General features: G+C 38.1%; 1 protein-coding gene across 5 annotated transcripts in view; it reads left to right on the top strand.

Moving 5' to 3' along the window:
• The window catches only part of osbpl5 (oxysterol binding protein-like 5), a 29,456-nt gene extending 14,958 nt beyond the window's left edge, over window positions 1-14,498 (top strand). For 3 of the 5 annotated variants that reach the window (XM_086072723.1, XM_086072721.1, XM_086072722.1), the window contains 19 exons: window positions 179-259; window positions 488-589; window positions 988-1,191; window positions 1,507-1,591; window positions 2,503-2,665; window positions 4,494-4,710; window positions 4,824-5,008; window positions 5,086-5,167; window positions 6,578-6,676; window positions 6,861-6,957; window positions 8,044-8,142; window positions 8,304-8,401; window positions 8,490-8,579; window positions 9,189-9,325; window positions 9,541-9,720; window positions 9,822-9,951; window positions 10,232-10,346; window positions 11,113-11,221; window positions 12,494-14,498. In XM_086072723.1, the coding sequence (XP_085928849.1) occupies window positions 179-259; window positions 488-589; window positions 988-1,191; window positions 1,507-1,591; window positions 2,503-2,665; window positions 4,494-4,710; window positions 4,824-5,008; window positions 5,086-5,167; window positions 6,578-6,676; window positions 6,861-6,957; window positions 8,044-8,142; window positions 8,304-8,401; window positions 8,490-8,579; window positions 9,189-9,325; window positions 9,541-9,720; window positions 9,822-9,951; window positions 10,232-10,346; window positions 11,113-11,221; window positions 12,494-12,629 (2,409 nt within the window). In that variant the 3' untranslated portion in view covers window positions 12,630-14,498. The remainder of the gene's footprint in view (window positions 1-178; window positions 260-487; window positions 590-987; window positions 1,192-1,506; window positions 1,592-2,502; window positions 2,666-4,493; window positions 4,711-4,823; window positions 5,009-5,085; window positions 5,168-6,577; window positions 6,677-6,860; window positions 6,958-8,043; window positions 8,143-8,303; window positions 8,402-8,489; window positions 8,580-9,188; window positions 9,326-9,540; window positions 9,721-9,821; window positions 9,952-10,231; window positions 10,347-11,112; window positions 11,222-12,493) is intronic. The other 2 variants (XM_086072725.1, XM_086072724.1) reach the window with 1 other exon arrangement.
• The last annotated feature ends 1,826 nt before the right edge of the window (window positions 14,499-16,324 follow it).

The raw sequence follows: 16,324 nt of genomic DNA, 5'->3' as shown, positions 1-16,324 counted from the left end.
GTCTTCTTGTCTCATCATCAGTAGTACATTAGGTACACTATTAGGTTTTCTGGAATTTTCAAACTATGTAGCTCATTGCACTATATTACATTTGCAACCGAAACATGCAGAGATTTTTTTCTTCTTGACCATTAGTAAAAGCCACCTATCTTCCTTTTTTCTTTTTCTTTTGCTGCAGTCTGAGTCTAGGATGTTTAATGGTCTGGAAAAGGACTGTCCTTCACCGACAGAAAAGCTTGCTCGAAAGGAGTCTCTTAAGGTATGGACATGTCAGATATAATTGTTACAATTTAATTAGGCTCTCATTCCATTCATAATTCAAAAAAAGAACCATTCAAAATGATCTTGTCCATTTATCTTAGTCAGGTATTAGCTTTATAGTAATATTATAAAATCCACCCTGGTATATACTGTAAATGAATTGTATTGGATTATATTTCCATTCATTTATATACTTAGTTTTAGCTGTCATTTTCCTCTTCGACAGGTCCAAAAGCAGAATTACCGTCAAGAAAAGAAGCGGGCTGCCAAAGAACTGTTTAGTGCGCTGAAGGACCCAAGTGTTGTCATTATGTCAAATTGGCTAAAGGTGAGGTTGTTGAAGCTATGCATGCTCGTTGCCAAGACCATACAGACAAAAGTGTTTTTTTTTTACATTTATTATAAATCATTTTAAGGCTATAAAACCCCTTACCACACACTATACACTTTTCTTATGGAAACATTTTTTTAATCACATTTCTCTCTTTTTAAGCACTCTAAAACCTTCAAAGTGCTCAAAAATAAAAAATTAATAAAAAAGAGATGCACTACTGTAAAACACAAAATTGCACTATAAAAAATCAACAAAATAGCAAAGCCGGAGAACGTGAATCACGTTATAGAGAGGGAACACTGTATTCATATTGCTATTTTTATCTTGTGTTCCTATTTTTATATGAAGTGTGATATTTAAAATATCCCTCTGTTACCTTTGTCCTTGTTCAGATCCGTGGCTCTTTAAAGAGTTGGACCAAGCTGTGGTGTGCCCTGAAACCTGGTGTTCTTTTGATCTATAAAACCCCTAAAACTGACCACTGGGTTGGCACTGTCCTGCTGAGTGCCTGCAAGCTCATCGAGAGGCCCTCTAAGAAGGATGGCTTCTGCTTCAAGCTTTACCATCCACTGGACAAGTCCATTTGGGCTGTCAAGGTCAGCCATGTTTGTAGTATGGGTGCCCTTATGGATCGGCCATCAATTGCTGATGGCTAAGTTTGCTCAAAATCGGCTTTGCTGGCTCAATACCCTCCTCTCCACACACAAAACACTGTGCAAAAACATGATTGTGATCAATTTTTATAGTGGACCATGAATCTGCATCAACAAGTCTATCAACAATGTTAACCTGAAGTTCTATCATTCATTAGATGTTCTTCATAAGAATAAAAATAATGTTTATATATTTTTTAAAGATTGCTATGTTTCATTCCCACGATACATTACACAATGTTTAATCTGTATATTTAGGGTCCCAAAGGAGAGAATGTAGGCTCCATCACACAGCCTTTACCAAGCAACTACCTGATCTTCAGAGCATCGTCAGAGTCTGATGGTGAGAATGTGTTTGTTAGTGTCTAAGCTAAGAAGAGTTGTTCTTCTTCACAGGGCTCCAGGCTAACTTTTTTGATTAGGACTAGGGGCGTCATGGATCAGTGGTAGAGTATCTCCCAACCATAAGGTTGTGGGTTCGATCCTCAGCTCTTGTGACTACAGGTGCTCATCAAAAAATTTGAATATCCTCAAAAAGTTGAATAATTTCTGTAATTTCATTCAGTAAGTGAAACTTTCATAGATTATACATTCAGGGCCCACTACTTAAGTGATTTCAAGTATTTATTTGTTTATTTTTACATAATTTGGGCTTCCAGCTCATAAAACCCCCGAAAACAAAATGTCAAAACATTTGAATAATGTGAAGAAATCTTGGATGGATGGATGGTGTTTTCAAAATGATATGTCAATCTTCAATAGTTGGTTGGATTCCCTTTGCCTTAACCACTGCCTCGATGCACCGTGGCATTGCCTGGGGGTCCCGGAAGCCCAGGCTTACTTGATGCTTGCTGTCAGCTCTTTGTTTTTGGGTCTGGTGGCCCTCATTTTCCTCTTGATAGTACTGTATTATAAGAGGAAAACGAGGGCCACAATAATGATTTAAGGTAAAGGGATTCACAACCAACTACTCAAGATAGACATATCGTTTTGAAAATAGACATCCATCCATCTTTTCCCCCCCATGCAAAACACTGGGAAGTATGCATGGAGATTTTCTCTAAATTGTCTGGATTGTCTGCAATAACAAAAACTATTCAAAAATAATAATAATAATAAACAAACAAAAATACTGGTTGCACTTGCGTGAGTAGATGAGACATTTACTTCACTATCTCAAATGTTTGGTGCAAAAGTCTTGGAGCCCTGCTTCAATGTAGTATACACACACTTATAATCTGTTTGCCTCTTCAGGCCGATGTTGGATGGATGCACTGGAACTTGCTCTGAGTTGCTCCAGCCTTTACAAGCTAACGGCCAAGTCAGGAAAAGAAGGAGATATCAGTACAACTTCGGAGTCTTCCCACTTCCTCCATCTTCTGCAGTCCACCACGCTAGCAGATACAGAGCTTTTGCAGTAAGTAATAACTGAAGTTACATCATACTAAACAGCAGTGATACCTAACCACTGTGCCAGGGCTCACTAGTGTGACTCATAGTTGTTGAGTGGAGTTTCATTTACACAAAAAATATTTTGCTGCCATCTTGTGGACTGTATAAGGAGTTAAAAATATTTTTTGAGGGGCAGGGGGTGCTCTCAATTTCTTGGATATGGCTCAGTTCCTATTTCCTGCAAATAGCGGTGGGACGCTGTATAGATGATTTGCAAGGTTTTTGTTTGGTGATGTGCCATGAGATTTTATTCCAATGGAAAATATGTGCCTCTGTGCAATAAAGGTTGGGAGGTGCTGCTCTCCAGCCCGTCACTTGCATTCTACAGCAGCTGAATCACATGCACTTGTTTTGTGCTTAATATGTACATTAGTATGCCAAAAGGAATCTCTTTGTGATGGTTTGCATTTATGGGTATTTGCATTATACCCTTTCAATTGATTTTTTTAAACTGCTGTTTGAGTCCCTCAAGGCAGCCTGTTTCTCCACCCCCCTTTTTTATGGTTTCACATTGCATCGATAGTCATCAAGCATCTTCCAGCCAATGGCAACAACCAACATGATCACATGACCAAAGCAGGAAAATCATGAAAAGTGCGAGCCATGCAGAACGAGTTAGGTTTTGCTATCCAGCAAACATTAGCGGACACATAGGTCTGTTGCAGTTAATAAAACAGGACTGTAATCTTTTTAGACATAATTGTAAGTAGGACGACACCTGCTCACACTTTCGGCCGGATTTACTGGTAACAAATAACCTATATTAATTTGAATAGAATGAGATTGTTTGTGTGCTGATGATTGTTTTGGGTTTCAGGGAAGGAATGATGCTCCAGCCGCATAACATTTTAGCATTGGTTAATTCCAGATTTGATTATTTACGGATTTTACTTTGTTCTGGAATGTGATTTTTCTGGTCTGTAAACTTGGGTGTTTGAGTTCCTCATTTGTGGTTTCCTTACTTTTTGTTTATAACCCCGTTCATTGTTGTTGCATTTTGAATACTTATTTTCTTTGAATTCAAACATTTGTGTTCCTGTCTTGAAAGGTGTGATGGTTGTCAATAGGTAAGCGGGTGCACTGACATCCAAAGACATGTCTGTAAAATGGCTATTCACTTGGATTTACTTTTCTACTGTCTTTAAACCTTTAGAAACACTTGACTATATGTGTTAGTTACCGTATATTGTAACTATTTGGTACAAGTACTACTACTTCTATTGTAACACTAATAAATGAATTTAAAACAATGATTTCACAACGTATTAAAGGCCCAACATTGCCACCTAGTGGCTCTATGGGTCTAGTAGAGGAATCGCTAACACGCTCACTTAAAGGGACATACTGTCCAGTATTGTGCAATCTGGGAGTGGTTTGGGATCCCCCCAAAAGAGTTGAAGAAGGGGCAAGAAAGTAGATGGATGGATAGATACTTTTTAATGTTTGTATAGAAATAATGTATGTTTAAGTACCCACCCTGCACCCAGCAAGTATGGAATTAATCAGCAACAACTAAGTTATGTTAAACAAGTTTGAAACTTCAGATTTTTCACTGCAACTGAAACACACCATAAAGCAGTGCATACAAATGTGCCAGTCTGTCTGACAACTTCACAACTCGGGCATAATTATTTTACATCAGCTTGCTTTGTAATTGTCACAATATTTTTTTTGCCAACCGATCAATGAAGCCGTGTGCAAAAGTTTTAGAAACTAGTTAGTGTCAGTGTTTGAATAGTTCATTGTATACATAACTTTGATCTTGATATTGCTATATCTCTGTTACTCTTAAGATTGAATGAGTCTGTGCTGCTGGGCAATCACCACATGGACCATGACGGATTTTCGGACAAATCAGAGCGTGACGGTCATGATGACTGGGACACCTCTGCAATTGATAATGGAGGAAGGTTGACGGAGGAGAGTGACGTGGACCAATCAGATGAAGCGATGTCTCCCATGCTACAGAGGACAGTTTATGTTGAGCAGGGCACAGAAGAAATGGCTGAGGTGAGATCCCATGTACATTAGTTGTCCTTTCCTGTCTGCTCTACAATTTTGTTCACAAACGTATGTACTTACTGTACCGTAACTTATGTCTACATATGATTTATGTGTCCCAGGCTGGAGAGGCGTCACAAGTTGAGACAGTTTCCGAGGAAAACAAGGGTCTGATCTGGGGTATTTTGAAGCAGCTTCGACCGGGCATGGACCTCTCAAAGGTGGTGCTGCCCACATTCATCCTGGAGCCTCGCTCCTTCCTGGACAAGCTATCTGACTACTACTATCACGCTGATCTGCTCTCACAGTCAGTAATGCTGCGTAGCTGTAATATATCTGATTGTCTTTGTTGTCACACTGTTTAATGATTGCTGCCTCCCTTAGAGCTGCACAGGAAGACAGTGCATATGGCCGAATGAAGCAGGTGGTCAGATGGTACTTGTCTGGCTTTTACAAGAAGCCTAAGGTAAGACATGTTCCAGGTCAAATGATTTTGACCCCATTGGCTGTAGTACAGGTTTCTTTGGTAACACCGGGCACCAAATGTTTGACAAACACAATCGTATGAAGAAAAGAAAAAATAATTTTAAATGCCTAGTTCAACTAAAGATACATTTGTTTGGACAAACATAACAATGATAACACAATTAGCTTGTGATTTTAAGAGCTTGCCATTTTCCAGGGACTTCTTGATACACCCTGAATTGCTCGCCCGCCAATCGCAGGGTACAAATAGAAAACAAAACAACAAACCATTCACATTAACATCTACAGACAATTTAAAATCGTGAATGAACCTACCTTGGAATCTTGGAATATGGGAGGAAACCAGAGTACCCAGAGAAAACTCACCCAGGCAGACACATGGAAGCCCGGATTTGAACCCATCACCTCTGCTCTGTGAGGCAGAGGTGACAACCAGTCATCTCACCATGCCAAGTGCTTAGTTATTACATCAATAGCTATGGCATGTACTGACAAAAACGGTTTTTAGGCTTTCCATTATTTTATTTTCTATCTGTCAGTCTCATGTAGGGCTGCACGATATTGGAAAAACATGCTATATAGTTGTTGAATATTGTGATATCAATGTTGTTGCGATATTTAACGTGTACCTAAAGAAATAAAAATGTTATTATCTAATGAAAGAATGACATTTATTTAATGTGGCAAAATAAGCAAGCTAAATGTATTCTCTTGTTAGTTAATTGTATTTACCCTAGATAATGTTCTATTGGATGGTGATGCATATTTAAGTTGTCATCTGACTGGTTAAAATTCAGATAAAAGCGTACAATTCCATATGAAACTTATTGCATACCTTTGTGATATGCATATTGCTTGGGCTAATACTGCAATATTGATATTTTTCCGATATATTGCCCAGCCCTAGGTCACATGATACAGCTTTAGTGGTGCCAGGCAATAAAATTGGAGAGAAAAAAACAAGATGGAAGAATGGATTTTAAAAAATCCATGACTGTTTAATTAGAAACTTGATAAGCTAATATTTGAAATTCAAATATTCACATTTTCATTCATTATGATCTGTGTTTCATAATACTCTAGACTATATAATATTATGACCTATTGCTCACTCCTTTTAAAATGTTATATAATCTAATAACACTATTATTTAAAATACTCTAGTCTAGAGTCTAGACTATATGATATATTATGACCTATTGCTCACTCACTCCTGTTGAGATTATGGAGATCACTGAAGACTTTGTGGCTGTATACATTCCAATAAAGTTCTTGATAATGTGTACAGTCTCCATAAATTAATTGCATAATTTCCTTTGTTCACGTTTACAAAATAAGATGTTTTTGGTCAATGCACTGCCATATTGTTATTTACCTGTGAATTTTCTAGGGTCTAAAGAAGCCTTACAACCCAATATTGGGGGAAACTTTTCGTTGCTGTTGGCCTCATCCCCAAAGCGAAGGCTGCACTTTCTACATAGCTGAACAGGTGAACCACAAGACTCGTACACATAAATCTGGCAAACAGAAATTTCAATGGATTATTAAAATTATGCAGACACACTAATCACACCCCTTCACAATATAACAGTTTTGAAACTGAGACATGCCAGATGGAGCCTTGACAGCCCCATGTTTACTCTCCTTCATTGTCACAATGTTTCTTTTTCCAGATTTCGCACCATCCGCCCATTTCTGCCTTTTATGTCTGCAATAGGAAGGATGGTTTTTCAATCAGTGGAAGCATCTTGGCAAAGTCCAAATTCTATGGTATTTATTGTAGTACAGTGTTATTTTCCATTTAAATGCTTGATATAGTCATATGTTCCCTCTTGTATTTTAATAACTTGGTTCATTACAAATTGCTCAAAATTAAAACCTTGTATGATTTTACTTGGGCTGTCAAAATTAAAGCGTTAACGTTGAAGATTAATTTAAATTATTTAAAACATTAACTCAGGGTCATTTACTTCCTGTTTTGGCCTATAACCTGCAGCCTATCTTAGCCGCTGGCATGAAGATGGACAAACACGGATTATTGGTAGTTTTATTTTCAGTTTATCTTGACGCTTGTTGGAGAAATCTCAAGTAATTTATGCACTTTACAAAGCCAATTTCAGATAGCATATTAGTTGTGTGTCTTTAGTGTATCATCCATTTTCTTAACCGCTTGTCCACAGATAAGAATAAAATACCCCGTCAAGTTCCCTCCACGGGCCCTCTCAAATCAACCCTTCTGAAGTGCGCTGTTTGTTAGCACAACTAAACTTGGAAGTGAGAAGTTGTGAGAATTGTTTCTATGACAAAAAAAAGATGGCCTGTAAAGCTGAGTCCATTTTGATCGCTTTTTTTCCCTGTATTTTACAAGCAAAGTATTCTATTCAAGGATCAAAAAAATGTATTAGAACAATCTTTGATTCTAAATATACTTTGATGATTTTATATTCATTTTTGGGCTGCTTTTTATATACCGCCATATCGACACCATATGTTGTCCAAAGCGATGCCTCACAATCACCTTTTCACACACACATTCACTAATTGCAAGATTTTACTTTATTTTAAGTAATATCTGTTACCAGCTTTGAAGAAAAGAGTAGTAAATTGTGATTAATCGTGAATAATATGGAAAATTGTGCAGTTAGTTAGTCAAGAAAAATAACAGTTTGACAGCACTAAGATTACATGATATTATTTTCTTTCTTTTTTTCCTGTGATGATGCTATTTATTTAGGAATATTGAACCTATTTTACATTTTAGAATGGCCACATTTTTTATTATTATTTTTTATAAAAGGAAGGTGAGGTCCTAATGTGAACACTCATCAAATTCTACTCTGCTTCTCTGTTGTGTAGGTAACTCTCTGTCTGCTATTCTGGATGGCAAAGCCAGACTGCTTTTTCTGAGCAGGGAGGAGGAGTATGTCATCACAATGCCCTATGCCCATTGCAAAGGTTAGCTGTCCATGTTGCTATTTCACTTAGCCACAACATTTAGTGCACCATAAGTTGGAAACTATATGACACACGGCTTGTAAAAATTCCGGTATTTCTTAAAAGTTTTAATTTTGCACATTGTTAGGTGAAATTCTAACATGCACGTCTGTCCTCGAAAGGTATCCTGTATGGCACTATGACACTAGAGCTGGGTGGAAAAGTTACCATCGAGTGTGAGAAAAACAAATGTTTGACTGAGCTGGAGTTCAAGTTAAAGGTAAACTGCCGGTATCCGCTGTTAAATTAGAGCTTTGCTGTGTGCATCAGTGTCAAGGAAAAATACATTTTGATTTTATTCACTGCAGCCTTTCCTGGGAGGCCCCTCCTCCGTGAATCAAATCAGTGGCAAGATCTTTGTTGGGGATGAACTTGCTGCCACTGTTGATGGCCATTGGGTAAATTTTTTTTTATCTTTCCGATTTTCTTGTTGTTTTTCATATCCTTTGGTACGAGAATTTAAGATTTTGAAATATAACAATGGTCGGCTAACAACATTTTCCAGAGCAGTTTCAGAAGTGGAATCAAATAGCTGATGATTTTTTCTCTATAGGCTCCCATTTTGTTTGTTTTTTGACTTGTATTATTTATTTGTTAAAGTAAATAATAATAATAATAATAATAATACTTGATTGTTATTTTGTCAATACAAAGGCTGCCCCAAAGGATCACATGAGTAGTCTTGTTATAAAAATAGCACAGCAGGGAAATTAAACTCCCAGTATGACTATTATTAAATTATTGTTGATCAGTGTCTTCACATAAACAAAGCTTTAAAAAAAAAAATTAAAAAAAGCATTCGGTGAAAAAATAGAATTTCATGTGAAAATAGTGTGTTTATAATTATCTTCTTAAGATGGGAGGCAATCTTGCCCATCCCTTACTATAGAGATAAAGTGAATTGCAGAGGTGCTCATCTTATTTATTTTTTTCTTCCTTGTTTGTTTATTTCTTGTCTTTCATGACGCATTGTTTGATTTTTTTGATAAAACATTTTTTGTAATCAGGACAATGAAGTGTTTATTCATGAGAAGCGCTCCGGGCAGCAGGCAACATTGTGGAACCCAACCCCAGATGTCCGTAGCAGTCGTCTCAAGAGACATGTGGTCCACTTTGACCAACAGGGGGAGTTTGAGTCTGAAAGGTAAACGGGGATCTCAGAAGAATAAAATGGCATTTTCTTCACAATTGTGCTGATGCAGGTCTTGGCAATCTAGTTTAAATGTTATTTTACCTCATCTGTGCTAGATAAGAAAAAAGTGAGCAATGGAAAAAAAAAAGCTACATCAACTCGTGACATTTATATTTATGTATTGTTCTTAGGCATTTTGTTTTTGGTTGTGTTTTCCTCACTTACAGGCTGTGGCAGCACGTGACCAAAGCAATAAACGAGCGTGACCAGGTGCAAGCCACACATGAGAAGTTTGTGCTGGAAGAAGCACAACGTAATGAGTCCAGGGAGAGGGGAGACAAACCCTGGACCCCACGACTTTTCTGTCAGGACCCAGTGACCTCAGAGTGGACCTACAAGCATGTGGAGTACGAACAATTTTAAAGAAAGCACAGTCATCTCTCTTCCTTTTTAGGTTCACATATACAGTATGTAGTGAAAATGACCTGTCCAATCATGTTTGATTTAGTGCCGAGCCATGGGAGCCCGAGCGGTGTCGGGTTCAGTTTGAGAGAGATGGCGTGATTCAAACGCTGGAGAAAACACAAAGACGGCACAACGGACTCTCTTACAGCGACAGCTGGCCCGGCCAACACAAGGTGAGTCACCCGGCTGTCCACATGTAACGGCTCATTGCCAATTTTGAGAAGTAAACAATTATTTTCCAGCTTTTGACTGTCAACCTAAAGATACAGAAGTTAAACTGACTTGTACTACACGAGACAGTCAAGTCATGGTCATCAACTGGCTAAATTATTCAAATGAAGTAACTTGGGTAGCCAAATTTTACTAATATCATGTGTGTTGTCCGTTTGTTAGCGTTAGCGCTTGGTAACTGACCAATAAAATCTCTCTTTATTTATTTTTTTATTTTTTCAGGCTAAATTGAATGGAACTCGCAGGAAAGCCAGCAGTCAGCCGTCCAGCTGCAGCCAGAACACTGAGAGCAGCAACAGCTCCCCAGAACCAACACACGAGTCCTCTGATAATGAGGGTGAGGCATCAACACACAAGGGGACATCTAGCTGGAAATGTTGATACCTGGGACTTTCATGACATTTTCACAGGGATGCAGTATTCTTAGAACCCTTGATAATCTTACACAGTATATTTATATTAAATGTAAATAAATATAATAAATATTTAAAGAACACATTTATAATTCGTCTGAACACAAACTCTCAAATAAAATGATTAGCATGTATGTGTGCTAGGGCCGGGTACCTTTTCACATTTCTCATTACACAATTCTTGGTACCCGGGAATGGATACTAGTACTGAACGATACCAATTTTCGGTACTTTTGTTCTGTTGTTTGTGGTTAAAAACAAACCCCCCAAAACATTCACTTTCAGTTATTTTTCATTAAATGAAATTTGACAAATAACAAAACATCATGAATTTAAAACAAATGAGCCAGAGGGGGTAGAGTTAAAAAAAATAAAAGCATAATATTTTACAGAAAATGACATATAAATGATACCAACAATAAATTTCATAATATTACAATTTACTATGTGAAAAGCCAAGTCCTTTGATTTATCAACTCAGTACAAGTACAACAAATGGTGACAGCATCATTTTGGTGAGAGATGGAGCCCAAATTTCATCCATGCTTTTTACTTCATTGTAAGTAATTCAAAAATTCTCAACTAATGTCGTCCACTGACAGGCTACCGGTAGCTTTGCTTTTTGTTTGATGTGTTAGATTTTGTCCTCGCTCGGGTATCGACCTCAACCTACCGCTAATCATTTTGTAGCCGTTATGTTTTCAGAGTTCTCAAACCACTGCGCACGGTGCAGCAAGGACATGGCCCTCCTCCAGACCTCCATCACGTCCATACAGAAGACACAGCAAGACATTCAGAGGTGACGCAACGCACAACAGCAGAGTTGATGGCATTTTGCGGTATAACGCGCTATACACACTTAATGATTTTAACATAACCAGTACTTTTTTTTAAATGTGAGCAAACCCACATGACAGGAACAAAATTGGCACATTTTAGCGTGTGGTGTACTCAAGATGATTAAAGACTAGAGGGATACCAATTATCGGCAGGAAAGACATTTCGAACATTTTCAGAAAATTGTTTCCACTATCTGCAAAGATCTTTTGAAACCTTTTACAAACCCTGACGAAAACCCCAAATTAGCTACAGTCGCATGCATTTGTCGCTCAGTGCGATAAAGGGAACTTTTAATTAATGGATTTATTTAAATTTCCACGTTATAAAAAATTATGCTGACACTGGAAACTCCTTACATAAAATACTGTAATTTCTGGACTGTAAGGTGCATCTTAGTATAAGTCGCGCTAGCTAAATTTGGGGAATACTCGAGTTTGTTACATATATAAGCCGCACCCGACTGTAAGCCGCAGGTGTTTTAATGTTACCGTACCCGTTACGCTCTGTCTCTCTACTGTATTTGGGCTCACTTGGGTTTGTTTTGCTCTGCCTGACGCTCTTGCGCTTCCTTTATAGTGAACCCCCTTTGTAATCTGATGTACAAGCCGCACCTTTGTATTGGCCGCAGGGTCGAATGCAAGTGAAAAAAGTAGTGGCTTATACTCCAGAAATAACTGTAAATAAATAAGAAATGATGTTGAAATTTTAGAAAGCTTTAGGGAACTATTTATTTGCTTAGTTTTTGATTTATCTTAACACATGCTGATGACCCTGGAAGCTCCCTGCAATTGTTGTTATAATTTTTTAAACAAAGCTGTCAATTCTTTATATGTTTAAAATTAGAAGGAGAAAGTTTTGTTTTTTTCAATTTTGACGTAATTGTTTTCTCTTTTACTGCAAATGAATATCGTCTTGAAATATCGGTTATCGGTTTCCTTGACTACTAATAATCGGCATCGGCTTTGAAAAAAAAACATCGGTCTATCACTAATGATAAGACCAAGATTTTCACTGAGTCTCCTCTCCTCTTTTAAACCAAATGTCTGCACTGTGTGAGGCAGTTTGGTGCCACAGAGCATCAAAAGAAGAAAGTTAGTAGTATGAAAAAGAAGCTTGGCTAACTGGTTACTACAACGGTTTGCGGTTGTAAAATGGTTTATTGTAGTCATTGAGCTGCTGAGTGCTTTTCCCATTTGTTTGCATTCAAATCCCACCTTGGCTGTCTTTGTAGGAACCTGTCAGCTCTGAGTCGCCAGCTGACTCAGCAGAGGGCAGCAGATGACCGTGCGTCTTGGCTGGCTCGGCACTGTGTGATCGTCTGTTTGGTGCTCCTCTCCCATCTCCTCCTCCGCTACGTCTACGCCTGAGATCCTCGGGTCCCCAATCCAGCACCCATCTGACATTTGATCCCTCCCACAAGCACAAACTAATCAGCCGGGGGGGGCCTAGAACTCGGATGAGTGATGTGTGAGGGACTCTGTCCCATTCTTTTTATTTTATAGGGACAGGCTTAGCATGAACATTATAGCAATAAACACAACCAACGCCTGTCAAACGTTTTCGGATAGAAATGACCCCCCACACCCCACCCCCACCCACACCCCAGTGTAGCCAAACTGAAAAAGAGCACCGGCACACACGCACTTTGGACAGGAGAACGAGGGATGATAGAGAGGAATAACAGAGGGTCTTTTAATAAGAGATGGGTTGTACAATGAAGAATAATTTCTCAGAACATCAACAGAGACCACCACCCCTTAGTGTCTTTATCTACTTGCCCTGCAATACTGTCTATCTGTAAATGTGTCATTTGTATGTACTTTAGGCCCTATATGCGCAGGTTGATCACTGCGCCAATGTTTCCTATACCTTCCACTCCAGATTTTGGGCCTTAACCGCTGATGCCAAAAAAGAAGAAAAAAAAGAGGGAAAACACGTCACATACAATTGAAAGAAGGAACATCTTCCAACAGTGCAATTCTGTGTTTTGTATTTACTGTACTTACTCACACATTCACTCTGTCTCGCCTTGTAATGAGAATTAATTTTACCAAAACAGTATTTATAATCCGAAAGGACAAAGAGTTCTTGTTTACAGGGAGTACTGTGTGTATGTGTGTGTTTCTAGTGACACATACTGTAGGAAGGAAGGCTAATGTGGTTCAAGAGTGAGAGCCATACAAAGTGTCTTTATATTTGTGTGCCTGCTGTGGCATAACGGAAAGGACGATTGTGTCGCTCTGGATGCAGCATATGGTTAGCATAGAACAAAATTACTTTGGCCAATGGAGAGGAAAAAAAGTATGCCTATTAGATAACATACTGAGAGTTCTGTAGTTTGACATTTAATTTTTTTACGTTTGACCATCATTTCACTCACCCCAAAAGATTTATCACCAACATATGTATGATTTGATCTGTTGCGTCTGTGTTAACTAGTTATAACAGTTTATTTTAGCAGCATGCCAACACACAAATGTAGATAACCTGAAAAGGTCCATTGGATTGACAGCGGATGTCAAGTTACTAACTATGGGAATTGGCTAATGACAAATGAAATAATTATTTGATCACACCCCCTCCCCCCTCTCGTTTGTTAAATGGCCATTTGTTGTTTGTCTTGGTCCACAATATTCAAGTGATTTTAAAAATGTAAAACACTTAATGATTTGTTGTATCTGTTCTTTTTCGAAGGTATGTACATATTTGTCTGCAGTGCTTTAACGCGCTGTGATTTAAAAAAAAAAAAAAATGTTTTTTTTTATTTCAGAATGTATTTATTGTGTGACTTGACCCTGTTAGTAACTAAAGTATTGTTGGAGTATAGAGCCTAGAGACCAGGGATGACAATCTTGCTCCAAAAGTTGTGTGCTGTCCTCATGTATGTATTTTAGTGTGTGAGAAAGCCATTGAGTTATGCTAAAAACAAAGCCATGTGACTTTGTGTGTTCTTTTGTTTTTTACGCATTTTCTAACATTTCAGCCCAGTGCCAGAATTTATCTACCCATGGGGAGCAAATTTTAGCGATGAAAGTCGACTCTGAATGACTTTGTGTACTTTTTAAGTTATTTTCATTATTTTCCTGTTTTTATACTCGATCACCTTTTTCTGGGATTGTATATGCCACTTGTTTTTGTTATATTGAACAAGAACTCTTAAGAACACACGATGCTCAATTTGTTCCATTCACATTTGTTGCACACTGTAGCACTACAGTAAAAACTTTTAACCCTGACACTGCCTTTTTTCCTTTATTAATGTTTGACTGTTGAAATGCTGCGCCTCAAAATTATTATGGACTGAGAAAGTTCACGTTTAACTCATATTTATATTTGGTCATAGCTCATCATTTGTTGATTACAATCAGAATCAATCACAATACATTATGCATTTGTGAAAGTTGAGCTTTTGTTTTTGTCATGCAAAATCCATGTAGGTTTCAAAATACTCTATTGGGCTTTTCCCCTGTATGACAACAAAAGTCTAGCTCATCAACACAAAATGCTGTGGGGTAGATGCCACGGATTTACGACTTCCGGGTTTCACTGCTGGCCGTGTTTCAACCCCCCCTACGCCCGCCCTTGCGCCCCCAACCGCGCGGCGGGAGCGCGCAGGGCTTCTCAGCTCTGTGCTCTATGCTTCGGACAACTGAGACAGACACACTCGCACCCGTCGACGGGAACGTGCAACTGAGGGGCACAAAGGCGGAAGCAAGTACTGGGACGCGGCCCACACGTCGCAAACAGGAACCTGAAACAACGTGTGAAAGTCGGAAGTCCCGCCTCCTTCGTGGCATCTACCCCATTATTCATTTATTTGTCAAACAACAGAGGAAAACGTCTTAATGTTTAATTGCTAAGAAAGAAATTGCAAAATTCCTGCCACCCTTGTTGCCCCTGTTGCTGCTGGTGTCAGTATATGTTTGGTGGTTGCGAAACAATTTCATTAAATAAACCAAATGTAAAACCAGTCTTCGTATTTTGTTGTATTTGCATTACATGTTTATTTTGAATTATTTAAATTTGAATCGGGTCTATTTGAACATTGCAAGATGGTTAAAAGTGTACTTGTTGAAAAGAGACGTGTTGCCTGTGAACTCGCTCTTTAATTGTTTGTGATTTGATGTATTTTAATGGGTCCCAAAATATCTTGCCTCTCCCATGCATGTTTGTTTGTGACGGTGCTACAGAAACATGCAATCACAACCACAATAAATGCTGTAACAACCTGACCTGGAGTCATTCCAGTTCCTTCAGGTTCTGATGATTAGTTGCTTACAAGACACTCAACAGGGTGTCTAGAAGTTATTACTTGTGAATAAAACATCATATAAATTCCAATTCACACCCCATGTACAGTCATCTGAGATTGAAAGTCAATCACACAACTAATTGGTATGGTAAAAAAATATATATAATAAATAAATATATATATATATATATATATATATATATATATATATATATATATATATATATATATAAGCATAACAAAGACTTCAGTGGTCACCAGTTCCAGTTTTAATGTTACAACCATTTGACGAGCGCACCGTAAAATGTGGTCTATGCTGTTCCCCATAAATCATATAGGTGGCGATAATGTGCATTTCAAGCTGTCAAAACAAATGAAGGATAAGACATCTTTTGTGATGGAATATTAATGCTAACAAAGCACTTTGGCTCCTTTATCATTTGTGCCAACGTGTCGGAGACACAGATGCCTATGGAAATGCAACAACACCCTTCAGATACAGTACTGCACATGTTTTACTATGTTGCTCAACACAATCATTGGACCTCCACCAAATGTAAGTATTACATATACAGTTTCCCTAAAAGCACAGTACAACTATATATAAATGTCTCATATGTAGGCTGAGTCCATATGCAAAATAGCACCATTATTCCATACTAAATGTGTAACAGTATTATTTTTTCTTTTGTTGTGTGCTGGAAAAGCTTTGTGCAGAAATGTCTTTGTGCTAATATAGTTTTTATTGGGGCCAAAAACGGTTTTGTTTTACTCTCCATGGAATAAGCGGTTCATAAAATGGATGGATGG

The sequence above is a fragment of the Leptonotus elevatus genome, chromosome 4 (assembly GCF_054856555.1).
Source record: "Leptonotus elevatus isolate MCC_2025b chromosome 4, RoL_Lele_1.0, whole genome shotgun sequence".
NCBI lineage: Eukaryota > Metazoa > Chordata > Actinopteri > Syngnathiformes > Syngnathidae > Leptonotus > Leptonotus elevatus.
This window is presented reverse-complemented; position numbering and strand designations above follow the sequence as displayed.